The following is a 27,911-nucleotide window of genomic DNA, read 5'->3' as shown; positions in this document are numbered from 1 at the left end:
CTAGAGTTATGAAAGAAACAACAAATGTCTTTTTGTTCTCTGTACATTATGTAGTATTCTTTCCAAGGAATGTAAGGAAAATAAAAGGAAATTGCAGAGACTTGTAGGTGCCAGACTTCATCCCTAACACCCTCCCTCCATCACTTTCCCTTAGCTCAACCAAAACACATAATTCTATGAACAGCCACAACGGTCCACCACCATTCCTGGGATTTTGCCATGGATTATCTGCTGTTTATCATTGAAGTACAGCATGTTTATCGGCGACATCTTCGTGGGCGTGCAGCATGGCCCTGCCGAGCCTCTAGGATTGGCATGCTGAACCAGATGAGTATGTGGGTACTTCTGCATGAACATGTACTCACACTGGCCTGAACAGTAGTTTGCCTTGTAACGTTTGGGTGCAATGATCCAGTCCCAGCCAAAAGCTTCAAAGTCCACTGTGAGCGGGTAGCGACAACAGCGGGATTCCGTGGAGTGCTCATCACAGTCAAGACCCAGATTTCTCCGTGAGCGCTTGGTTGTTTCAAGAACCTTGACCTCCAGGAACGGCTGCTGGAGATTACGGGAGGAAGTAGACATACAGAGATGGGTCAAGCACCTTGTAGAAATTGCAGTCTCAAATGCTTCTCAAGTGACATAAAGCTAAAAAAAAAAATTTACATTTGGTTCAGTACGATGATTATTGTTTCCACTATAGCAGTATTTTTGGTCTAGCAGGTCTAAGGGTCCTTACCAGTCCTTCCTCTCCAGGCCGCAGAGACGTCACAGCCAGGTCATTGCCACTCTCGTCATAGGCATTTATATCAATGCCCCAGTTTGTGTGTGGCTGCTTGAACCAGTTCTGCAACACATGCTTGAAATCAATGCTCTGCCAATGACCAGCTTGTGAACTGAGCTCGATTTTGAGTGACCGGATGCGGATGTGTCGGCTTCCCTGCTCAGTGATAGGTTTAAGGCGAAGGATCTGCAGGTAAACAGTGGAAGTTTGCTGTAGTGGCCGCAGATAAACCCACAGCTGGGCTTTCAAGACCTTGGTAAACATCAGTTTTGGACTGAACTTGAAGAAACAACAGCTGGGTTTCCCATCCACCTGCACCAGAGGTTCAGCTAAAGGAAGCAAAATAAAATGCTATTATTCACTGAAATTGCATTTAAAATGGTCAAATAGAATGACAGTATGATATAAACAAAACAATATAAATCTAAAATAGAAAAATAGCTGCAAGCAGCTTCAGGAAAACAACCTTAACCCTTTCTAGTCTTCATGCTGGCGTCCGAAAATGGTATGAAACTTGGTGCCAATTGTCATACTTGCAATATGCACATACAAAAAATGTGACTGGAAAAGAATAAATGGTCCTAAAAAATAATACTTCTATTCTTAATGGTCATACTTCTATTCTCTAAAATGACCTCCATATCAAACAAATGAGAAATACAAAAATACGAAAATACACAGCCTTTTAATTACATGCATAACTACTGTGACTAATATATATATATATATATATATATATATATATATATATATATATATATATTTTTTAAATAAAATAAATAATTCAGCCACAAAACTTCAAGAGTGTGAAACAGTCAGATAAAGAGAGAGACAGAGTGAGATCAAAGTCTCAGATGGAGACTGCTTACCAGTTAGTTACCAGACTTACAATTAAAAAGAAATACAATTTTTACAAAAAAAATAGAGTAGAATTATGTAATTTGAATGTGCACACTTCCTGCTGACAGCTGGTGGTGCTATGATGTGAATAACTACAATCTCAATTTAATATAAACCCAACAATGCACTTACAAGTTTCCTCTTTTATTATATTATTGATCCCTCAACATGGCAGTTCCGTTCACAGTTTAGAATTGTCAGTGTCCTGGCATCAGGTTGACAAAGTTTGGTGTGAAAAGCCTAAAACCCTGTTATATACCCCGTAATAAACCACGGAATACTGGAATTAAAAAAAAAAAATTAAAAAAAAGACATTATCCAACATTTCCGCTAACCCTAAAACACAACACAATGAAGTGCAAAATTCTAAATACAGGTAAAACACCTAGAAAAGAATCAATGCAGAAAACATAATAATACCATATTTTTGTGGATTATTTTTTCTTTTTAATTTTTTAAATTTCAATTTGTCAAACTGCTAATGGCTGTAATTCAGAATGTTGTCTGGCTTGATGAGAACACAATATGTACAGAGTTTAGCTTTCACCAACGTCTAACAGCGGACAACTCTGATGGGTGTACATAATTTCATGATAATTTTCAATATCAATAAAAGCCTCAAAATGACTGACAAACAAACAAACAAATAACAAAAACAACAAAAGTTTTTGTTCAGTGCTGAGTTTTAGAACTCGTGAATCCTCATTATATCTGTAACAAATGGGGAGCCATGACAACGCAGTAGAGGATCCAAATGCAAGGCTTTATTATGAAACGTGGCTAAAACAGGCAGGGTCGAACACCAGCAAACAGTATAATCCAAGTAACAGGCAAAAGAGTAATCCGCAAGACAGGCAATGGTCAGGGCAGGCAGCAATCAATCAAAAACAAAATAACAGTCCAAGGATCAAAACACGAAGGCAAGGAAACATGGAAATGTGGAAGAACTAAACATTCAATCACCAGCAAAGACTGAGGCTGTATCTGAAATCGCCCCCTATACCCTTAAATAGGGCACTATTTGAGGGGACAGCCATTTTTAGTGGTGTCCAAAACTAAAAATAGAGGACGTTCTCGAGTGCACTCATTCAATCCCACAATGCACCACAAAAACGAGTGTACAACCGATGTACACTCAACGGCTAGAGAATACCCATAATGCACTGTGAGAGTCGTACACCGAATGAATTCCCGAGTCTCGCCAGAAGATGGTGCTGAATCATCCATCCATTCATTTTACAATGCGTTCGTCCACGGTGTACAAGCGTAATACAACACAGGTATAAATTAATTGTAAATTGATTATTAGATAGTTTAACTAGAGTTTATACATAATTTTCATGACAGAGTTCAAGACGAATCCTTTAATCTCACCACCAGAGCTGCCAGTTTGCCAGTTTCAAATGATTATTAAACAGAAAACACAAACTAAGCAAAAGTGGCAGTCCTTCCGGTGTGCTCAGTGTCCAAATTCATTTACTCATTTTCATTCAGTCCTTCAAGTGGACTAATGTAGGGAACAGTGAATGAGGGTATAGAGGGAGATTTTGGATACAGCCAGAGTGTTTGTGCTACTTTTAAAGTCCTTCTAATGTCAGACAGCTGTGAACTGATGAGAGACAGGTGATGCAATTGATGAGTCCGTGCAAAGGATTATGGGAAATGGAGTCCTGGCTAAAGTGGAAAGAGTCTGGAGTGGAGTGCCCTCTAACGATGAGGTGGTACACAATTCCTTTTGAAAGGAACAGTAAACGGGTCAAGGAACTCAGGCATCAATATGTCCAGGTATGGTGTCTATCCATTATGTCTTGTTCTATAGTGAGTTTTGCACTATGCTACTCCATGTGTAAACTGACAGATATATAAATGGACAGTAGGATATGCTAAAAGGCATTTACACATACTGTGCTTGATTTCTTTCAAAAAGTTATAGTTGGAGACTAATTTAGACCCCAAATAAAATAATTTATGATGAGGCAGGGTTTAACCTGCCAATAACACATAGATGTCGAAAAACATAATTGGGAAAAGTCATTATGTCATTATGCTACGATTGGCTATTATGTTGGTGTTAGATAGCAAATGTGCTAGCATTTTGACGGAACGATTAAATATTGTGTTGGAATTGCCACATTTTTCATGGTCATTGTGGAGAATACATTTTGAAAAGACTTTTCAGACAAATATGCCTAGATAGTAATAAAAGACAAAACTGAAATCTGTCCTTTATCATGCATTACATGACAACCAATGAAACATAGTTTGATCCATATATTTTCTGTAGAAATAACCTAAAAGGAAAAACACCTATACACTGCTTATTGTGCTCCAAGCAGGGAATGTTTAAGGACCCATGATTTGATTCATGATTGTCCATGCATAGAGTGGAATGTACCTCCCCCACTTTGCATAAAGAACATGGAAACTGTCACTCATAGGTAAACTGAAGGTTACTTAGGCAACCTGAATAGACTCAGCAGGGTCAAAGGGTTATTTAGAGATGTGGGTCCAGTTAAGAAAAGGGGCCAAGGGTCAACACTGGCAGCCTTTTACATTCCTGATGTTGCAAGAGGGGGGTTACTATTTTAAGGTCAAGGTCAGCTTTGTAACAATGATATCTGTTTCCTCCAGAACTGCCTTAAACCAGGGGTGTCAAACTCAATTACTGGAGGGCCACAGCCCTGCAGAGTTTAGCTCCAACCCCAATTAAACACACCTGATCCAGCTAATCACATCCTTCAGGCTTATTTGAAAACTACTTGGTTCGTGTGTTGGAACTAAACTCTGCAGGGCTGCGGCCCTCCAGGAACTGAGTTTGACACCCCTGCCTTAAACCATACTGCTGACTAAACAATTAGAACTTAAATGGTTATATTAATTCCTAGCTTTTTCTATGATGAAAACTGCTTAATGAAGCTTTAAAATTATATATACAGAGGCTAAGTCATTACTTTCAAGTCTCGAGTCTTTGCATTCAAGTCTCAACTCAAATCCCAAGTCCTCAAAGAGTTAAAGTTAATAATAATTAAGTGACTAATTAAATGATGATTGTGCATTAATGATGAACACCTGCTGTTAACAAGCAGCCTCATTGAAGAAAAGAGAAACTACAACTGACTTCAGGGTAACACTTTAGAAAACTGTTCCATCATTAACAAATAACTACACAGGAACAAATGACTAATGCACTATTAACATTAAAGTAACTACTATTACCTTACAAAAAATTCCGATTAACGATTTAGTAAGTAATAGCACACAGTTGAATCTGGTAGTTCACTATTAGCTAATCAATAACTACTATTTTTTTCATATATCCTGGAGAACTCCTAAGAACTACTGTATACAGGTTCATAATTAATGTGAATTATGCATAATGAATGATTAATTCTAAAATGAAGATCAAGGTAACCCACTAGTAATGACTCAAGTATTACCAAATCCTTCTGAAGAAACTACTAATTATTTGGATCTTCAGCTGATGGTTGCAGGCTTGCCTTCTAGTGGCTTTGTTACACGTCTTATCAAAAGTATGATTAAAAGAAGGTATTCATGCTAGATGCAAAAGGTATAAAACCATAAACTGTATTAGGTTAATTTGTGCACAGTATGTACTTTGTAGTGCACTGCTCCAAATACCATTTAAAAATTCTAATCCGATCTTTTTCTTCCAATCACTCCTGATCTTACCTATTTCTACACTATTATAGACATTTATATTTGTAGAAATTGTATACCCCTTGACAGTGAGAAATCCTTTGATCACAATTTATTAATAACCACTGAGGCAACTGGAGAAGTATACAAAGGTTGGATCTACTCTATGAATTTGGGGCCAAACCCTTAGCAAAAAAAACTACCCTCAGCAAAAAAACTTAAGGTAACCTGAACTACATTTTCTTGGATCTTCATTTGATTTCAGTAAAAGTGTCATCAAAGCTTCAGTAAGACACTTTGGCAAAGTGCCTTAAGATAGACAGTGTTCAAACTGTGTACAGAGTAGAAGGGGAAAATTTAGCAGAAAACATCATTTAAAATTTAGTTGGGAATCTGTCAGGCCCTGGGGTCTTGCCGACATGAAATGGTAAGATAGCCTTAGAATTTTTCTTCTTCTTCATCTTCTTCTTCTTGGTTTTTAATGGTGGCTGGCAACCAGCGTACTTAGATTTTTTTTTTTTTGGTTGAAAGTGGTTGAAGTTCTGCTTTCATTTTAATAATATAGTAAGGCAAATAAAAATACATAAATAACAAAAAAACAAAAAACTCAGCAAGGACTTTTAATAAAGAGAGGAATGGAAATTCAAAAACATTATTGTTAGTTAGGGAATCTACAGTATATAATTCCCCAGAATCATCTTCAATTTGTGAGATATGTTGGTCTGAAGATCTGGATTTAAGTTGACGAGCTAGTAGTTAGTCGGCTTTTCCCCTGTGCAAATAGAAAAAGCCTTGTGAATGAAGAACATCTAATGCCGTTCTGCATAAGATGTTGAAATTGTTGTATCGGGACTGATGAGCAATCACTTCTTTATAAAGCTTGGGAGTAGGAGAGGTAGAATATAGTTGGACAATTTTGGATATTGTAATATGTCCTCCCTAAGCATCGTTCAGATGAAAGGGGAGACTTGATCCGTGAAAACTGTCAATAAAAGATGACTCAAATTGGCAAAATGATTTATCTGACTGCAGTGTCAGGTCTATCACTACATGTAGCCTGTGGGAAAGAAAGGTCCATGATCAGACTCCACGATAGCTGAATAAAAACAAATACAAAAACAAACAAAAAACATTGCGGGTAAAAAAATGCCAGGGGTCTGCATACCCAGTCTAGCACATGAAGGCTGACATTTCGGTAGCCATTTTAGATGGTGCCTTTTTTTTAGGATTGGTGCAGTTTCAAGTTGGTTCTATTACACAGTTAAGATCTATGTTTACAAAGTTTCCATCATTCCATTAAAGTCCTCATGAAATCAAAATTGACTTTATTTATTTTGTTAGCATACATTGCTAGTCTTGAGGTAAACAATTAATCCGTGCAAGTTAATAAACTAAATTTAAAAAAAAGTTTGTCACGGTAATCTTTAATCAAAATCTGAACATTTACTTCCGCTCTGTAATGACATTCCTTCTCTGATGATGTCAGTTTGACGGCTTGGGCAGAATATGCTTAACCACGGCCTTCCAACCGAGGAGGAGAGCTAAAATAAAACCCTGCCCTCTATTCAATATTCCGTTTCAGTCGGAAATACGTCACTACACTGAAATAAAGTCGGCAGCAACTTTCAGTTAATGCGGACTTTAACATTCACTAAAAAGACCGAAACAGCTTTCCAGAAACATATAATGACCGTGACTGGATCAGTGGTAAAACTGGAAACAGAAAACTGAATTCTTGTGTTTTATTTGTAGCCGATTCCTCCACATAAAACATTTGACATAGTTTGCTGTGAAAAAATAACCATTGCACATATGACATAACTAACATATGACATAACAGGTACCCAACTAAATTTCTTGATATCTTTGGTTTAAAAAAAAAACAAACAAAAAAACTAAACAAAACATGAATGAAGAAAAAAAGCATAAGGAAGTAAACCAAACCAAAAACATAAAAACATTCTGTTTGCTGAGGCAACTGAGGCAAGTTGCAGAATTCCTCTAGCACCATTACACTCCCAGCAACTCTTCATTAACCACACAACTACTGAACTCCCACCATCCTAAATATTACCACTTGAATACCACTGTTGTATGTAAATATCAACTGTAATCAGACACACATAAAAAGGGTAGGTAAAACATAAAACATAAAGTAGAGGTGCAGAGGTGTGAATTGTCAAAGCATACAAACAGGCACAGCATCTAACATGTACATATCTTTAGACCAGTCTAGACCGGATGTTTAGAAACAGTCTGTACAAGTGAAATGATTCCCTATAGCAGCAACTATCATTTCTGTCAGTGAATGAGCAGGGAGAGCAATAATAATAACCCCCCAAGGGTTAACAGACCAGAACCAAGCAGATCATTAATGTACTTAATTACATTTAGTGTAACACATAACTCAAGATTAGGGAGTCTGATTCAACAGGAATATCAGAAGCCAAGTCCTGACTGTGGCGAAAGGAGGAGTTGGGGATGGAGAAGGGTAATTGCTCCCGAGCAAGCAAAAGCTGCTGAATAATACAGAATAGCGCTTGTGTAGAGATGCCGTGATAGGTGTCGTATTCCTATAGGTAGATGTGATCAGCTGAGAGTCAGCTGATGCAAGCTTGACTCACGTGACCTGCCAAAACTAATGTTATACGCTTGATATTTGTCCATCATTCATAAAAAGCTTTGGCTTCAGATTTTGTTTTAAAGGTGAAGGTTTCCCCTTCATGTGTAAGATGCACACAGGTCAGGTAGAGAAATCTGCGGCAAATTCCTTTCTAGTAGGTCAGCATTTTGATGCTTCAAAATGCCACATCATTTTGAAAGCAGCACACTTCTTAGAGAGTGCTGTGCTTAGGCTGGGGTAAAATCTGCAGCTCTTGTTGCCTGGCCCAGCAAAGAGTTTGTTCCTTCTTCTGGAAACGTTTGAAGCAAATATGAATGGGTCTTGAAAGCAGACCATTTCTGGGTTTAAGAACCAGTTAACAATGTGATTTTTCCGGTTCTGGTTGTTTTCTCAAAAATCTGTTCACCCATTAAATCTGTCAGCAAGCCCAAAGTAAACTTGATCATGTCCATTCCATTTTTGCTGTCCTCTAGGACATTTATGATCCAAAGGATTGCCCTGCACAAGGTTGTCTTGACCAGTGGTCTACCTCGTCTAACAGTGCAGCATTGCATTGGTTGCTTTAAGCTCAGCTGTGTCTGCCTCTACTGATAAGAGCTGCAAAGTTTTCTCCAGCTGTTGCTAACCACAATTCCATAAGATCTGTAAAACATTTCTTTAGTAAGCTGGATTGCCCTGTTGTTTTGTTCACTGTGTTGAGACATGCTGAAGGAAAGAGGACGAATAAAAAGTTTGGTCTCGTACTATATCGCGTACCTTGTTAGTGTCATGCGCTTACTTGGGCCTTTGTTGTGATAAACAGTAAAGCGTGTCCAGCTGAATTCAATTACAGTTTTTTGGAGGGGTATAAATAAGGTTAGTATACCACAGTGGTCGTGGCAGCCCTTGTGTAAAGCCCTCTTCGTGTGAAGACCGAAGAGTGTAAAGATGATGTGGACAAATTGGGTATGGCACAAATCAAAAAATCCTACTGACCTTAATGTGTATCGGTCACTCCTCTCTTCCTTCTCTGCTAATGTCTCCACTGCTAAAAGGACTCTACCGTGTGACTCCACAGAGCAAGGACACCGACAAGAGACATAAGTATGGCTTTTTACTCGTCCTCTTTCCTACACCTTTGTTTCACTTCCGTTTCAGATTTTTTTTTGTCTGATTTTTACTCTGTTTTTCCAAATCTCTGCAATTACTACCACTCGCAAACCACGCATCACACACCATAGGCAGCGCAATCCTAACAACCTGCACACTTTACCTATGTCTGGGAATACACTACTTTATTTTTCTATTGGTCTCTGGAATTTGCCAGTCTGCAGATTTCATTACATCTATTATTAGTCATTCAAGGCTAAACCTCATGGCCCAGACAGAGACCTGGATCAAACCAGAGGACAATGCTACACCTGCAGCACTCTCCAATAATTTCTCATTTTCCTGGACCACCCGTCTGACTGGAAGAGGTGGAGGTACTGGTCTGCTTATCTCTAATGATTGGAAATTTAATCTTTTACCATCTCTGAGTATCAAGAGCTTTGAATCACATCCAGTTACTATCATTTTGTAGTGATTTATCGACCCTCAGGACTGCTAGGTAACTTCTCTTGAAGAATTAGATGTATTGCACTCAAACATTCCTGAGGTTGGTACTCCTCTTGTTATGCTTGGAGACTTCAGCATCTACCTAGATAAACCTCAGGCTGCAGACTTCCACACTCTGCTTGCATCTTTTGATCTTCAAGGAGTGTTAACTACGGCTACTCACAAATCAGGCAACCAACTGGACTTTATTTACAAACGACACTGCTCCACTGATCATGTGCTGGATACTCCACTGCACACCTCGGTTCACTTCCTCCTCACTCTTAACCTCAACATGGTTCCTAACACAACACATACCCCTCCACATCATCTTTTGACGTAACATATGCTCATCTGCTATGGTTTCATCTTCGCTTCCTCCCCCTAAACAGTTATCGTCTCTTGATGCAAACAGTGCTACTAATACTTTCTGCTCCACTTTTACATCTTGTTTAGACACTGTCTGCCCCCTGTCTTCCAGGCCAGCCCATATGACCCCTTCTGCCCCATGGCTATCCGATGTTCTCCGCGAGCATCGTTTTAAGCTCAGGGCTGCTGAAAGGGTATGGCACAAATCAAAAAGTCCTACTGACCTTAATGTGTATCGGTCACTCCTCTCTTCCTTCTCTGCTAATGTCTCCACTGATAAAAGGACATACTATCACAACATGCTCTTTAAAACATTTTCATCCATCCTTTGTCCTTCTCATCCTCCCCCTCCTTCATCAACTCTAACAGCTGATGACTTTGCCACACTCTTCATTAATAAAATTACAACCATCAGTGCACAATTCTCCACACCACAAACTGTCAAGTAGATCTTACCAGCAAGAATACACTCGTTCACATCCTTCTCTCCACTCTCTGAAGCAGAAGTCTCTAAACTCATCCTTTCCAATCACCCTACCACTTGTCCGCTTGATCCTATTCCATCTCATCTCCTTCAAGCCATTTCTCCTGCAGTTTTTCCAGCTCTCACTCACATCATTAATACATCCTTTCACACTGGTGCCCTATTGGAAAAGGGCATCTCAGGAATCACACTCCAGTGGTTTGAGTCTTACCTCTCAGATAGTTCCTTTGAGGTATCTTGGAGGGCTGAGGTGTCCACGTCGCAACATCCAGCTACTGGGGTGTCTCAGGGCTCAGTTCTTGGACCACTTCTCTTCTCTGTCTACATGGCATCACTAGTTTCTGTCATTCAGAAACATGCCTTTTCATATCACTGCTATGCTGATGACACTCAAGTCTACCTCTCATTCCATCCTGATGATCCGACGATAGCTGCTCACATCTCAGCAGGTCTAACAGACATTTCTTGCTGGATGAAGAACCATCACCTTCAACTCAACTTTGCCAAGACAGAATTGCTTGTGGTTCCATCAAACCCATCACTTCATCACTATTTCACCATCCAGTTAGGCACATCAACCATAACTTCGTCAAAAACAGCCAGAGACCTTGGAGTTGTGATTGTGATTGATGATCAGATGAGTTTCTCAGACCGCATGCTAAAACTGCCTGGTCCTGCAGATTTGCTTTATACAACAATAGGAAGATCAGGCCCTTTCTTTCGGAACATGCTACATAACTCCTTGTTCAAGCTCTTGTTCTGTCCAGGCTGGACTATTGCAATGCTCTCATGGCAAGGACTTCCACTACATTAATTGTTCCCTCCTGGTAGAATGACCTGCCTAACTCAATCCGAGCAGCTGAGTCCTTAGCCATCCTCAAGAAATGGCTAAAAACATCTTTTCCATCTTTATTCTCCAACTGCTTATTTTCTTTTAAATAAAAAGCCTCTAAACACTAGCTTTCATTATTTTTTTCTACTCTTTTGACTTGTTTGATTTTTATTTGAAAAAAGAAGACCCTCTAACACTAGCATTCCTTATTCATTTTCTATTCAATCTACTTGCTTCTTTATATATATATATATATATATATATATATATATATATATATATATATATATATAGGGTACAACAGGGCTAAAGGCGCCTTGGGGTAAAAGGCGCCTTTGATATTATTATCATCTAAACCACTAGATGGCACAAAAAACGTGGTGTAGCACTTTCCAAAGCATTCGCTTTTCAAGATGCACGTGTATATTTGTCTGATCCTTGACGCGATCGCGCGCAGCAGTGCAAAGTTGATTCTGAGCTTACTTGATCTAATATTTTATGTTTTGTTTTTTTTGTTTTTTTTTAAATGTTGTAGATTTAAGTAGCAAATAGGGGAAGTCGTGGCCTAATGGTTAGAGCAGGGGTAGGCAACGTTGGTCCTGGAGTGCCGATATCCTGCAGAGTTTACTCAAAACCTCACCTGCCTTTAGCCCTAGTAATTCTGAAGACCTTGATTGGCTTGTTCAGGTGTGTTTGATTAGGGTTGGAGTTAAACTCTACAGGACAGCAGCACTCCAGGACCAATGTTGCCTACCCCTGGGTTAGAGAGTCGGACTCATAATCCAAAGGTTGCGAGTTCGAGTCTCAGGTCTGGCAGGAATTGTAGGTGGGGGGAGTGAATGTACAGCGCTCTCTCCACCTTCAATACCACGCCTGAGGTGCCCTTGAGCAAGGCACTGAACCCTCCAACTGCTCCCTGGGCGCCGCAGCATAAATGGCTGCCCATTGCTCCAGGTGTGTGCGTGTGCGTGTGCGTGTGCGTGTGTGTGTGTGTACTTTGGATAGGTTAAATGCAGAGCACAAATTCTGAGTATGGGTCACCATACTTGGCCATATGTCACTTCACTTTCACTTTCAAATTAGAATCGCTAAAATTAATGCATATATTTTGAGACAAAGGTCTTAACAATTTTCAGTTTTGTTTAAGATAATTAAAGCAAAAGTTTTTAAATAACAAAAGAATATGTAAAAGTATGGTATTTGGGGTAAAATGCCCCCCTGCTGTTGGGGCTAAAAGGCACAGTAATTAACATGATAATTAATAGATGGCTGACTTTTCCATTTGTTGACATGACATGGTTAGATTCAGATGGTAAATATCATATATTATGTTGGGTGTCCATATTCGAGATAATCACCATGTTTAAAATGAAACCATCATGAATGCATGAATGAATGAATGAATGAATGATGCATTTATATAGCGCTTTTATTGTGTATTGCTATACACCCAAAGCGCTTTACAATCATGTGGGGAGTCTCTCCTCAACCACCACCAGTGGTTAATCATGGTTGGTTATCAGTGGTTGATATTAATCATATCATATAATAAAATATAATTTGTTATTATTAATTTGTATATTTATAATTTGTTATTAGTACTGTAAATATATATTATTATATATATAATATATATATATATATATATATATATATATATAAATTATTATTGGATCTCCTTCAATGCTTTTACAATCTTTACTTATTAAAATTATTTTGTTTCTGTATTTTAAAATATATTTTTATAATAACATTTTAATGACAGTATATTTATTGAACAAAAGTTTATTCTTTTATTTTTCAAAATAAGCAGAAAATAGTACAAACTTTGCTAAAGTGATTATTTTGAACAAGTATTAACCCCTTAACTGTCACCACCCATTTTTGAACATATACATGAAAGTGCACTATCCAAACTTAAACTCTTATAATTCATGAATACAGACATGAGGTTGGACTCTTTTTAAAGAGGACAATCAGCAGATTACTGCAAAAGTGGAATTATTTTAAAATATAAAAGTAACAAAAAGTTATAGAAGTTTAAAATTACTGTAAAGAAAATACAAAATATTATTTATTTTATATTTTATATAAAATAAATATTTTACATAACAGGTTTTAGTCTAAAATTGGCATAAAATTAAAGCCTTATGTCTCAATAAGTTATGTTCCAAATTTGAAGTTGATATGAGAAAAATTGAGGTTCCTGTGAGATTTTATTTACACACAAAAAGACAACCAAATACGGAATCCTGAGAGTCAGACCTTTCCGACAATATGTATTTTGTTAAGATTATAAAACGTTTTGATTCTAAAAGACCGTAATACATTGTGTAATATCGCACTTGACACCGCCCACTAAGGGGGAGGAGACCGCTAAAAGATTTTAAAGTACAATTTCCATGGTAACGCAATGTCCGATTTCAAAATGGTTTTCACAGGATGAATTCTGAGGTTTTAAGCTTTCAAATGATATATACTTTATGATGATTACTCAAATATTTGATAGAGAAAACAGACAATGAAAAAAAGAGTGCCAAGCGTCCCACAGGTGACAGTCTTAGACATTATTTAAAAAAAAAAAAAACAACAACATAATTTTAGCTTATTTTTTCTGCAATTATACATTTTAGGCGCAGTGAATAGCACATTTTTTCTTAAGGTGTGCCTTTAGCCCTGTTGTACCCTGTATGTATGTACTGTGTGTGTATATATATATATATATATATACGTGTGTGTGTGTGTGTGTGTATATATATACACATGTATATGTATGGGTTTTTTGCACCAAGTATGATTTACAGGTCCAGTGTCGATTAACAAAGCCTAATTTTCACACAATTACTTGAAGAATATTATGTTATGACTTCAAAACAATTTTAACATGCTGAGAGATTTGAAAACTGATACTTTTGAATGCTACATTTCCAGCTTCAGATTTATGGGTTTTCATAATCAGTTGGTTTCTTCGGTAGCTAGCTCACACAGTATAGAGTTGCACTTGTATGAATCCCATGACACTACGGTTTGACAAAACAAACCTGCATATAAAGAAGTTCAAATGGCACAGTTGCATCAACAAATGCATTTTTATATCAGTTTTGCATTTTTTAACACTATTGGGTAGGTTTAGGGTTGGGTTTGGAGTAGGAGATAGCACAATAGAGAAGGGGTGTCAAACTCAGTTCCTGGAGGGCCACAGCCCTGCAGAGTTTAGCTCCAACCCTAATTAAACACACCTGATCCAGCTAATCACGTCCTTCAGGCTAATTTGAAAACTACATGGTTTGTGTGTTGGAGCAGAGTTGGAACTAAACTCTGCAGGGCCCTCCAGGAACTGAGTTTGACACCCCTGCGATAGAGCATTAACTTCCCATGCCTCGGATATTAAAATACCCTCCCTCGGATATTTAAATTCTGAACCGCCGCAATACGTACCTGAAGTAGCATAATAAAAACACAGCAATACATGTCTATGTCAATGTAATAAAAACGTTCCAGGGTCATGTATTGAACGCGTTTTAGTGCCACTCACTGGATATTTCACTTTGAAACTGCAGTGAAACGTGCAGTAAGGTACGTAAAAACGGTGTTGCAGAAATGTGTCTAGAGGCACGTATTTCTATGAGCCTGGCTTTAAGCTGGTCCTTAGTTGGTTATGAGCTGGTTTAAGCTGGTCCTTGGAAGGAGCTACTTGCTTAGGTCCAGCACATGACCAGCTTAAACCAGCTCATAACCAACTTATAACAAGGGAAGTTGCAAGCGAAGACCTCTTTGAGATATTTGCATTGCCTTTCCAGTTCTGAAGTCAGCATGCTCAGGATGAATTCTTCGTTTGTGGCTGAAGCATCCACCAACATTTTAGCTGTCTCCATTTTACCCTCAATTATGCTTTTATCAGTTTGGTTTCAACTTGAAGTGGACCCAAAAGGAAAGACCTCACATCACGCTTTCACCATGTCAGGGCTTACTTGAGTTTATTGTGCTAAATTTGGGGCTGTACATTTAAATTTGGGGCCATGTAAAATTTAAAGTGTTAGCTACTGAGCTGCAGTATTTATCAAATTTTGGTTGAGGGACACAAATACTGTCTGCTGAGGAAGGAGGTTTACAGGAGGTTTTTGGCTTAGTGGTTGGAGTTAGGAGAGTTAAATGATACGGGAAAACATAAGTGTGCATATAATCGCTCTAAAAAGAAAAGGTATGATGTTTTGAAACATTTCAAAATGTATGGTTCAACTGCTAGGTGGTGTTGATCTGGTAAATCCATTAACTAGAGCATCATTTATGGTCGTAACTGATCTTGGGTCAATGTTACAATTTATTAAGTTCAGTTTTAATAGTGATAATTACACTTTCATGAAAACATTTGGTTTGTAAAAGGTGTAATCTGGGGGAGTATGCATTCAGCCACGTAATATGAAAAATAGAGATATTTTTTGAAGAAGTTCACATTTGAAAATCATTTTTAAAAGATTTCAGACTGTCAATAAGATTCAGGAAACATGAAAAGGCTGCAGATGAATAATAGATGATTGATTACAGATGATTGTAACAAAGGATTTGGCAGAGTTTTTTGAACAGTGTGTGAGGTCCCAATGTGCCAACTTTGAAGGGGACTAAGATGTCATTCTCCTATGTACAGTGTTTCTTGTATCTTCTTCTATAAATGTCTCAGTTTTACATATTACCTGACAAGATACTTTCCAGACAGTTCTAGTACATATTTAGGCTGTGTTCTCATTGCATTTACACAGTTTTGACCAGCAGGTGTCATCAGTGTACAGTGTATTTTGAAACCGGCAAACTGTGAATCATTTTCAGAAGCAATTGTTCAGTTAATTCAGAGTTTTTAAAACTATGCATGCATGTAAGCATATGTATCAAATCTAATCACTAATTGATTAAATAAACATTACAACAGTAACTGTATTGCCAAACTTGACACAACTTGAACTTGCACAAGATGAATTATTTTTATGGTTAAAAACAGTACATTAACTTTAAGCTTTCAGTAAGAAAAAAGAAAAAAAAGTCAGTTACAATGTGCAAACCATTGGGAAAAAGACAAATACCACAGCAATGTTAAAGTTATATTTCATAATGTCTGGACACGTATTTTCACTGACCAGCTATTCAAAAAGACCACGTGTAAAAGTTGTCTGAAAAGCATTCAAGACAGACCTCGAAATCTATCATGCTGCAAAATACTAACAATTTAGGAGGTGATTTTTAGGAGGAGATGCATTCCGGATGCAATTTAACCAAGTGTAAATGAGCATGGAACTGTGGGTCACAAAGGTAATCTGTCTTTTAAATAAAAGCACACAAATCCTGGTTACTGACTAATTTTATCTTTTCAAGAAAGACTGGTTAGTGTGAACCATGCATCGATCCTAAACATTTTCACAGGACCTTAACATCCCTTTAGACAAATGCACAAAATTTGAAAAGGCTACAAAAGCATTTCTAAAGACATGGATGTTCATGAATCCATGACAAATCAATAACCTGTGACAAATCCAGCCTGGACAAATCAAAAATAAGCGGCATTTTGCCGTTTTAAAATCACTGTGAACCATGGCTTTAGAGGAATTTTTGCTTTTATAAAACAGTTACAGGGGTGTCCAATCCTGCTCCTGCAGGGCCAGTGTCCTGCACAGTTTAACTCCAACCAGACCCAACACATTTGCTTGACAGTCAGTTGGACTTGATTAGCTGGTTCAGGTGTGTTTAATTAGGGTTGCAGCTAAACTCTGCAAGACAGTGGCCCTCCAGGAACAGGTTTGGACATCCCCTAACCTGAACATAAACATACAGCAACAAACTGATGACAAATAATAATCCTTCTACCAAACAATGTCTCTCTAGCAATGTTTAGCAGAATGGTTGCCAAGCAACACATAGACCTACTGATGTAGTAACAAGGTCAAGGGTGTGTGATTATAGAGTATTTAACCATGGCTTCAAATGCAGCTCAGCCAATCTTAATCAAGGAGCAGAACTATCCATTTTATATCACCCTGTCTACAAATGTGAAAATATTCTGAACTGTTGCTACTCTCCCTAGGAGCAGACATCCTGCAAATATCACTCTAAAAGCACAAAGGACAATCTTGAAAGGGGTGAGAAAACATAGCAAAAGATCCCCAGAAAAATCTGCAAACTGTGAAAGTCTTTGTTAATGTCTAATACAAGAATGTTGTCCATGAAAGGACAACCTGTTGGGAAAAAAAGTATGTCTCATGCCCAAATCATCTAAATGTTCAACAAAACTTCTGGGGAAATGTTCTGTGGACAGTTGAGTCAAAAGTTGAAGTATATTTGACTAACATTAAAATGACATTAAATATAAAATATTAAAATTAAAATGAATATAAATGATATTAAAATTAAAATAAAATGATTTTATACATGATATAAAGCAAGTGTATCTCTTCAGAAGACTTGGATTAAAACACTTGATTATGTTGGATAACCTTTAGGATGATTAGATTAACACCGTTACATAATCCTGAAGATTAATCCATAATTCTAATATGATGATTTGGTGTGTGTGATTCAGCACAAATCCTAATCTAAAGTGTCACCACAGCTTCTTTAACTTTAACATCAACTTTACCTGAAACCTTACCTGCTGGATTTGGTTTTGTCTTTCATCTGTTATTTAATTATTTACAGGTGCTTTATGTAAGTTTTTGTTTGTACTATAGCATAAAAATACTATAACTGGTTTGCAGATATTCAGAAAGCATATTAAGTTCACTTACTTGTTTTTCCGAAAAATAGTGCTACAGCCAGTTATTCGAATTTGAAATGTGCATTCCATGACAGAATGTCTGTTTTTGTCTTGGGCTGCGTAATTTCTCCCACTGCCAATTTACCCAGTAGTATTTCGATATCCCAAGTTGCTAAATGTTGGAAAACACAGCATATTGAAGCCATGGAAAGCCAGCAAACTGAGTCAGAGATCACAGATTATACCTGATCTAAAAAGCCTCCGCATCCATCTAAAAAGCAACGCTCTAAAGAGAAACAACACTTTCCAGTATTTTGAATTTGAACTAGTACCCATTTCAAAGATGACAGGACGTATAGGCCAAGTATGGTAAAACATAATCGGAATTTGTGCTCTGCATTTATCCCATCCAAGTGCACACACACAGCAGTGAGTAATGAACCCACACATTTAGAGCATTGGGCAACTATTTTGCTGTGGCACCTGGAAAGCGATTGGGGGGTTCAGTGCCTTGCTCAAGAGCACCTCTGTTGTGGGTAACGAAGGTGGTATAGAGCACTGTTAATTCACTCCCCTCTGTACCGCGACCTTCAGGTTACAAGTCCAACTTTCTAACCATTAGGCCCCCTAAACTGCTGACAGTCAATATTACAGTATTATACTGCAAAACTTACATGGCAAATATTTATATTTATTTCCCTTGATAGCATTGACATCATAATGCACATGCTAAACTGTGTTTGCATTCTTCGGATGAGATGTTTGAAGACATGGCAAAAACAAGCACCTCTAAAATTATATTAAATAGCCTATTTAACATCCCAGCTTTATACATTGCAAAATAAATATTTGCCCAAAGGCCACAAAACAATGACATGTTTATTTGATGATTCTGGCAGCTTTTTGCAAAACCATACTTTTCACAGACCTTGCTATAAGCTCTTAGCAACAAGTTCAGAAACTGACAACAGAGTGACAGAGACCATAGCAAACATACCCTTCTGCCTGTCTCTTTAGATTATTCACACACACCCCAGTGGCCAGGGGTTAGAGTTAAGCCTTAAAGATCACTGTTCCATTACAGATATCTACATTGCCTTCCAATCTACTAAACCTTTAATCATATTTCATAAACTGTATATCGATATAGATGGTTTGATGGTAAAGACTGGTGTTCAGGATGGAAATTAATATTGAAAAAGAGAACACATTACAGATAATGACATTTAGTTCTCTAGGGACTAATACTGAATGATGGATGGGGGAGGGGTTAAAAATTCAGAGATTTTGGACTTTTATTTACATGTAATATCAGGGTTTTCTTCTGCAGGCAATGTCTGATATGTTTTTGTTCAATTTCAAACTATTCCAACTGAACAAATAGATTATCATTGAATTACTTATTATTATCATTGAATTACTATTTATATGTGATGTGAAATAGTGGAATTGTAAAGAAAACTACAAATACTACATGACTGAATGTCAAAATTTAGATGCTATTTCAGTAATGTATCACCTGTTGTTGTTTTTATAAACAAACAGTCTGTGGTAATGCCTGCTGTAGTCTAGGTTGATCAACATTTTATGCATTTTTTTGGATTTGTTTTTGCATGCATCATATTCCTATTTTCTTTTCTTAATTTTCCTAATAGCAAATGTCAAACACACATCAAGGGATGTGTGTGCTAGAGATCTCAGACTTTGGATAAATGTGGCTCAAGGGTATCCCTGTGCACCTCTGCAAATTAATCATTCTGACACGTTCACGACCCTTCTAATAAGACAGGGGCCACAGAGCACCCCCCCACCATCCCAGCCTATGCTGCCTCGCTCCTTCTTTGTTTGGCCCCCTATCCCAGGAGATCGAAGAGCTGAAGTGGGGGAGGACATGGGACAGAGGACTGGTGTGTGTTGAGAAAATGGGGGGTACAGATCGCAAGTGACACCCTCATTCAGAATGCTCCTGGGGGACAAGGCCAGGCACAAGACTCCTATCACAGTTTAGGCAGCGCAGCCCCCCATGCTCAACAAAAGCATGTCCTGCACGCTCCCCATAATAATGGGGGTATTTAGCTAGTGTACAAAAAATGTTCTAAAAATCTCTATTGTATACATTAACCAAGTGCAATAACAATATATACACAAAAGTGTAGATATGAGATTGCTTATGATTATACTCATTTATGCATTAAGGGATACATTGGAGCCACCAGAATCAAGAAACAGTGATTAAGGCACAATCTTACTATTGCACAAAACTAGAAGCTATATTATTATTATTATTATTATCAATAATAAACCTGGAGAAAACTGGCTTATGTCAGATGTACTAGAGAAGTATAAACAATTTCTTGACAGATGGCTGATCCATTGGCCGCAAAATCTATGCAAATTCTGCAGATTTGTCACAATAAAGAACATTGATAGTTTCCCTAAACCTACTTATATGTTATGCAATAATACTTTATTTTTTTTTTTTTTTTTTTTTATTTACTGTTACCTACCATACTGTCTTTTAACTTTTGGGTAGAGCTTAACCAAGTGTAGTCAATTTTTATTTTGTACAGTGCTTTTCACTATGACTATTATTATGTTGCAAATATATCACCACAGAAAGATTCTGAAATATTAAAAGTATGAATTTAACTTGCCATTAAACCCCCTTTTAATATGATAGCGTCTATTAAATTATGTTGTAATTGAACATATAATATAGTTTGCTCAAAATGTATGTATTTGTCAAAATGTGTGTGTGTATATATATATATATATATATATACACACATTTTGACAAATACATACATTTTGAGCAAACTATATTATATGTTCAATTACAACATAATTTAATAGACGCTATCATATATCAATATGTGTGTATATATATATATATATATATATATACACACACACACACATATGTGGAAACTCTAAATACTAAGGCAATTAACTGATAAGTCTAAAGCTGCATGTGTGCCTCCATTTTAGTTTCCATTTAAAAAAAAATAACATCTGAGCCTTTTTTTTTTTTCAGTTCCCCCTTGGCTCACAGATCACTGTTGTGGCCTAATTTTAAATGGCAATCTGTCCAAATAAATAATTCATGAAATGAATTAATTTATATTCATGTTTGCTGACATTATTTTTCTTTTTGGCACTGAAAATGAGATGACTGACAATGAAAAAGGGGGCATCTTCTGACCTCTGTGCTCCTCATTTTCTCTCTGTATATCCCATATGTGATGGTGCATATTTTGTTGATATTACTCAACAGATATGCTCAGCATTGTTGAATTACCTAGCCCCCCCCGCCCCCCCTTTTTTGGTTGTTGTTGTAATAATAGCTGTTTTCATGTGGTATGTGATTCTATACTTATAGCGGATTATCATGTGATTCTTCGTAAACAGGACATATTAAATTGAACAATATGTCTTTAGCTTGGCTTCCAAATGAATCCTGGGTATTCATGTTTCGAGATTGTATATTTGTAAATCTGTTTATAGTGTTCTTACATACCACACACACACACACACACACACACACACATATATATATATATATATATATATATATATATACACATATATAATATATATATATATATATCTCACTGACTAGATGAACGGAGCACATGGGATCTTTATACACTGTAATGCCTTGCCTTTTCACTTATTCAATTCTGCATTATCATCACAGGGTGACATTTTGATTTTTCACTAAAATGCTGAAATGAAATACAAGTTTCTGTGACAGTAGAAAGTTCATTATTTAATGATGCAAGTGTTGTTCAGTTTATGATTGGTTGTTTGTTGCTAAACAACTGGCTGTTACATTCTAACGCCATATCGTTCAAACTGTAAAGCTCTAGCACCACAATAGAGTGCAACAGTGCCCATCCTCTTTTTCAGTGGCCTTAGTTCTGGAAGTATTTTTCCAGTTCATTTTAATCATAAGGTTTTTAAATAGGTCTTTGTTTAAGAGTTACAAGGGGTTCATAATGGCTGATAAGGATAAGGCAGCTGGGATTTTGCACTTCATTACCTTACTATTTTGTATTAATTTGTCTTAATGACATAACTCATCCATGTTTGCAGTTTCACTCTGTTCAGAATTTTCAGCGGTTTCTTGTCAATCACTGGTCTACCTGGAATAGTCACTTACTCTATCAAAGAGAGGTTTTGATTTATAAACTATGATCTTGATACAGTGACAGACAGTGTGGGAAAATTCCAAAGCAGATTGCTAATTCAGATTCAATTTTTAATGTAACATTTAACTGCATATTTAGGCACATTCCCACAAAGTCTTAGAATTGATGGGTACTCTTTTATGGACTATGATTGCTGGCTAAATCCCCAGACAATACCTAAAATATCATTCTCCTCAACAATTCCAAGGCAACAGAAATTTATAATGAAATATATAGCAAAAGCATAATTATGCCTCAGTTTCATCATCATGAAATAATTGACCATGTTCATGTGCAACATGTTCTGTTTGCAACCTTTATATATTGCCTTTGAATGTAGTTTGACTAAGGGAAAAGGATATATACAGTATGAGATTGAAATGAGATTATACTCACTTTACTGTAAGCTCAGGCATTACTTGATGCAAGAACAGTACATATATAACTCCAGAGAGATCCTTACAAAACATTATTATATTTTCAGGTTATAATACATAATACTACAAGTTTTGAGTTGTCAGTATATATATGTGTGTGTATGTGTATATATATATATATATATATATATATATATATATATATATATATATATAATTTATATTTACATGTTTGAGATGCAGTTTTATTTGTCGTATGTGATGATTTCAGTACCTGCTTATCTGGGTCTGGAATTGCTCCAGAAGGGGAGGAGAAGCATTGAACCGTGGGAAGAGGAAAGAGAACGAGAGAAAGAAAGAGAGGCATTCTTGAGAGAGCAGTGAAATTGTACCCAGGGTATAATGGACTTCAGTTCCATTGAAAGTTTATTAGCAAAAAAATGGACTACATGAAGCGTTATTTCTACAACACTTCTGTTCTTTAATTACCTCACTTATTATTTTGTGTTTACAAAACAGGAAAGAAAAACATGAGTTTGCTTTCTTCCTTTATTTTATTCCTCTTTCACTCTCTCAGATGAACAGGAAAGACTGCGAGTAGTCTAAGACACAGGTGTTCACATGGTGAATTAATACTAAAAAAACTTCCCACACACACTTCCCATTGATCAGAGGATGGTCGGACAACCGTCTCGTCTTTTTAGCATTCTCTCTTCTAATGTTTATGGTTCCTGCACCTTCAGGAAATTACCCTTTTATAGGGTCAACACAATAAAAGACCTTTGGTTTTTTTCCTAGTTGGGAGTGGTTAGTGGGTTGGTGTTTGTGAATGTGTGTATATGTGTGTATGTGACTTTTGTGTGTGTGAGAGAAAGACATTTTAGGTGGGGGAGGCAGTGCTTGTAGTGTTGTTTAATCTCCTACCCGTCCTTTTTGACATTTTAGGTGGGGGTAGTAGTGTTTAATCTACTAGTTCTCTTTTGCGGCCAAAGAAAAAGACCTGAAGAGGTTAATTGGCTCCTCATCCAATATATCACGTTGCTGTGAACTCTCTGACCCTTCTTGTCAATAGGAGGCCTTTTCCTCTCTGACTTGATGAATGTGTGTTTCTATGGGAGTGTACTGCAGAGTAAAATTTTTGGAGAACAAAAAGAGAAGTTATGGCAAATTATATATCTCAGATAATTCAATCTCTCATAACAATGAGAGCCCTACATTTTGTATTTCTACTGTCTTCTCCTAGCATTTGGCACAGTTTGGTGGTTGATAGATGATAGTTCATGGCTGTCTAAACAGACAAAAAGCAATAAAGCAATAAATTAAAAAGTAAAAGTATAATGTTGCAGAGCATAATGACCACTGTTTGGAAATGTATTCATATTGCAATAAGTTAAACAAAACAATCTAACAAAACAATTAAAAAATTAAGTCAGGGAGGTGGGTGATTGTGTGGGGGGGAGGTGAGGGTATAAGCAGACAAATTACTGACAAAAAACTAAAACCACTGGCTGTTATGAAAACTCACTGACAAGGTCTGGTCTAAATATATAGACTGGCAACAGTTCTAATGGTCAATTTTCTACTCTGGCCTGTACACATGCACAGCCAAATTCAGAACATAGGCAGAACAAAACATACCAGTGCAACGTCTAATATATCATATATCCACCTTTATATCTGCACCCAAAATATAAGCTTGTAATAGTGGGAAAATCTATCAAGACACTTTCCTTTGAATGTACAAGAGCAGCAATGTGTCGAGTAATGTATTTTACTTTATTTTTAATGGGCATACTGTAGCCTACATAAAGGGGTATAAGGAGAGAAATACCTTTTTTTTGGTGAGAAAGAGACAGTTTTGTTTTTGTGGGATTGCATTTAATGTCACAAGCATTTGCTTTTGTTAGCCAGTGGAGAACTGACTGCTTGTGTTATAAAGAATGAGAATGGGAGATGATCATGGATGCAGTGATGGGAGAGGGAAGCTGAAGAAACAAGGATTACTGAAAATAATAAGAATAATAAAGTAAAAGTAAAGATAAACTAAAAGAAAACTGTCTCTGCAAAGAGACAACATTGTAAAAAATCTTGAAAGAATATAGTAATGGTTTAATTTTTATGATATTCAATTTAAACTTTAAAATGGATATTATATATAACACAAAATAAGAATAAAATAATAGAAAGGAAGTAAAAGAATATAATAAAATGAGAGCCCACTGAATAAACTCAAATTAGAATTTGAAAAGGGATGCAACACAAAAAGAACATAAATGTGACTAATTACATGAAACTTTTCTACTACCTTGAAATATTTTGAAAGTTAAATTTTCAAACAAACAAATAAATAAATACGGTTGCTGTTTAATACATGAGTAAATGCACTCCGTGAACCATGTGATGGTCAAAATGACTTAGCTATAAGTCATTTTTCATGGTGTTCTCATACTGCACAGCTACAACAACAAACTATGACAACAAAAAAGCTATTTATAAAAGCCATCCATGAGCTTTGCAGCCGTTAAATGATCATTTATGTGATTCGTCTCTTGAATGTAAAGCGCGTTCATTATGCCAGCGGGAACGTGGGCTGTGTGACAATCAACGCAGAGGTTAGTTAGGGGAACACAAACCTATCTTTGTTCACCCTGGTCAGAAAAAAAACGGATTATTTGCTCGGCTTTTCATCTGCCTTGTGCGGAATACATTATGTGTGTAAATGTTGTTGAACCCCGGCTATTCTCAGCGAAAAGGTCACACACTCCCCTCGACCCAAACTCCTCCACGGGCTTTGTGTCCGCACTAAAGTGAAAAAACGGGCTATGCCTATAAACTTCACATTTAAAGGCAAGCGCAGTCGTAAGGCGCTGCTGCTGCTGCTGTAAGGAAAACAATAGCAGTGTTTTGGGACACTTTTTCTAGCAGAGACTAAAGGCAACATAGCCTGCTTGTGCAAGACGGTTCTTTGGCAACTGCTTTAAAGCACATCATTTTTAATACTAATATCTATTAATCATCTGAAATACTAATCTGTATATATTATATGCAGATTATATATATTATATTATATATATATATATATATATATATATATATATATGTATATATAATATATATGTATATATATATTATAATGTACTCGGAAGCGACATTGAGCGCATCTGTCTATCATGCCTTTTTACATTCTCCTTATTGATTTATTAGCCTACATGTAAACTGGCACGAGCGCAACCAAGTGAAGGCAGATTTCAAATTATGTGTGTGCGTGTGTGTGTATAGGCTATCTATCTATCTATCTATCTATCTATCTATATATCTGTCTGTCTGTCTGTCTGTCTGTCTGTCTGTCTCTCTCTCTCTCTCTCTATAAAGCATTACAATGTTGACATTTATGATCAACCTTACGCATTTGTCCCATACAAAATGTAATAAATGGCCATTTGCCACTAAACTTTTAGTAGATGTGGAATTGCCTTTAAAGAGCGCAGATAACACTTAAAGTGTTTAGATCATAAGCTTAAGCTGCATAATTTATTAAACAAGTAAAAAATAAAAATAAAAAAATCTAAAAGTTCTGTAACTCACGCTCTGAGGCCATGGTGATGACGGACTCGGTAGTGGCGTGATACTCATCGGCGTCCATGAAATCCTCTAGGGAGGATGCGTCCCCCTGGAAGTCGTGATGGTCCAGAAGCTGCTGCAGCGGAGGTGCTTTTGGAAGAAGCTGATTAACCACCTCTCTGCTGATGTTGGGCGCTTGTTTTAAGCGCAGTTTGCTGAGGATTTGTGATTTGATTGTTTCCAGCCGTAAGACTTTACTCTGTTCTCTCCAAACGCACGCTGAACACTCTGGAGAGTCCACATCCTCCAGATCAAAGAGAGAGACTCCAGCATCCGAGGACATCTCACTGAGTGGAGCCTGAAAGAGGTCCGGCTCATCGCTCCCGGACAGTCCCAAAGAAATAAGAACCGTTAAGCACAACAAAAAGTTATACCTTGTCATGATGTTAAATGGTCAGTATCAACGGTTTTCCTCTTGACTTTGCAAGATACTGTGGTTCTTATCTTGAGAATATTTATTCGAGCAACGAATTAGCTATCTAAAAAGAAATGAAGACGTTTTAGCAGAATATATATTCCATTTTAAACGGACAAAGCGACGGGTATAATCGGATTCTTTTAAAGAACGTTCCTTTTTGCATTTCAATTGTGTTTTCAAGTCCTTTTATCAGCTACCTGCTTCACTGTCGGAAAATACTTTAGCATGTCTTTTTCAACTGTACAAATGCGTCTATAAAGCCCCCTTTATATATCACTGCTGCCTAGTGGCGTAATCCGTCTCTATTGGCTAACATTTCAACAAAAGGCTCACAGGTTTGTCACTAAATCTAGAGAGAGAGAGAGGGAGCGTGAGCGAGAGAGCGAGAGAGAGAGATTGTATTGTTTATATTCTGACACTCCGCACCTCGCAATGTAAGTTTAGCTAGGCCTACTAGACACAAACTTTATAAGTGAAGTTAACTTTTCATTGCAGATTGTATAGTTTATAGGCTATTGTAGCTCTAATTTAATCAGTGTTACCTTGTGCAAAGAACGCTATTTGCAGGTTAGATTCTTGCTTTTAGTAGATATAGGCATAACTTTTTCTGAAATTACTATGTAAATAAATATTTAATATATAAAAAGCATTTCTTCAATTTCCATTTAAAAAAAAAAAAAAAAAAAAAAAAAGGTCATTAATATGATCACCTAACTTAAAAAGGATTTTGCCTATGCTCACCTAAATATGAGAGAGCGTACGAATATAAAACTGTAAATTGGAAACAGTGAGAACCACTCGGCTTTTTGGACAAATCATTGTTTGATTTGGGAACACGTTCGCCGAAGGCTTTAAGACCAAGCAGAATCCTCTCCCCGCTGGTCACTTGCGTTGGCTTTGCAGCTAGCATGGCAAGCGGATACCCCTTTTCACCGCCCGCGTTTTGACAACAAATAACTTTGGGCAAACGCAGACAACGTGATTATTATTCAAGAGCCCAACAGCCAGCCATGTATTAGCGCGACTATCCGCTTGTTAGGTCTGACGTCACGCCTACTGGGTCCAAAAGCTCTGTCACACACCATAAGCAAACAACAGTGCTAACACTTTTTTTTATTCTTTCTTTTTTTATATATATGTTTTTATTGTTTTACTTTGATGTAATCTTTAGAATAGCTCTTCTTCTGAGCTAGGGGTTTCTTCTTAAAAGTATAATAAATTACTATCTGTACTATTCCTGTTTTTCTTTAGTTGCATTATTTGTTATTTTGCACCTGAGGTATTAAGGAGTAGGCTACTAAATGATTCCTTTCATGGTTTATCTTTGCGCGCCCTCTGGAGGGGA

General features: G+C 37.0%; 1 protein-coding gene across 2 annotated transcripts; it reads right to left on the bottom strand.

Annotated features, from left to right (window-relative positions):
• gdf11 (growth differentiation factor 11) lies at positions 1 to 27,139 on the bottom strand. Of its 2 annotated transcripts, none has more exons than XM_058791383.1 (3): positions 26,113 to 27,139; positions 737 to 1,110; positions 1 to 555 (listed from the first exon to the last, which is right to left on the bottom strand). In XM_058791383.1, exons 1-3 carry the CDS (start codon positions 26,528 to 26,530, stop codon positions 175 to 177), a joined length of 1,173 nt encoding a protein of 390 aa, XP_058647366.1. In that variant the 5' UTR covers positions 26,531 to 27,139; the 3' UTR covers positions 1 to 174. The 2 variants fall into 2 exon arrangements, with proteins under 2 accessions (XP_058647366.1, XP_058647368.1); XM_058791385.1 differs by having other exon boundaries at positions 1 to 552.
• Positions 27,140 to 27,911: the final 772 nt, after the last annotated feature.

This window comes from Onychostoma macrolepis, chromosome 11 (assembly GCF_012432095.1).
Source record: "Onychostoma macrolepis isolate SWU-2019 chromosome 11, ASM1243209v1, whole genome shotgun sequence".
Taxonomy (NCBI): Eukaryota; Metazoa; Chordata; class Actinopteri; order Cypriniformes; family Cyprinidae; genus Onychostoma; species Onychostoma macrolepis.
This window is presented reverse-complemented; position numbering and strand designations above follow the sequence as displayed.

Coding starts and splice junctions, on each gene's coding strand:
- gdf11 (XM_058791383.1), bottom strand. CDS start 26,530: ATGACAAGGTATAACTTTTTGTTGTGCTTAACGGTTCTTATTTCTTTG. Junction 1,111..26,112: donor CATCACCATGGCCTCAGAGC/GTGAGTTACAGA, acceptor TGCTTCCTTTAG/CTGAACCTCTGGTGCAGGTG. Junction 556..736: donor GGCCTGGAGAGGAAGGACTG/GTAAGGACCCTT, acceptor CGTAATCTCCAG/CAGCCGTTCCTGGAGGTCAA.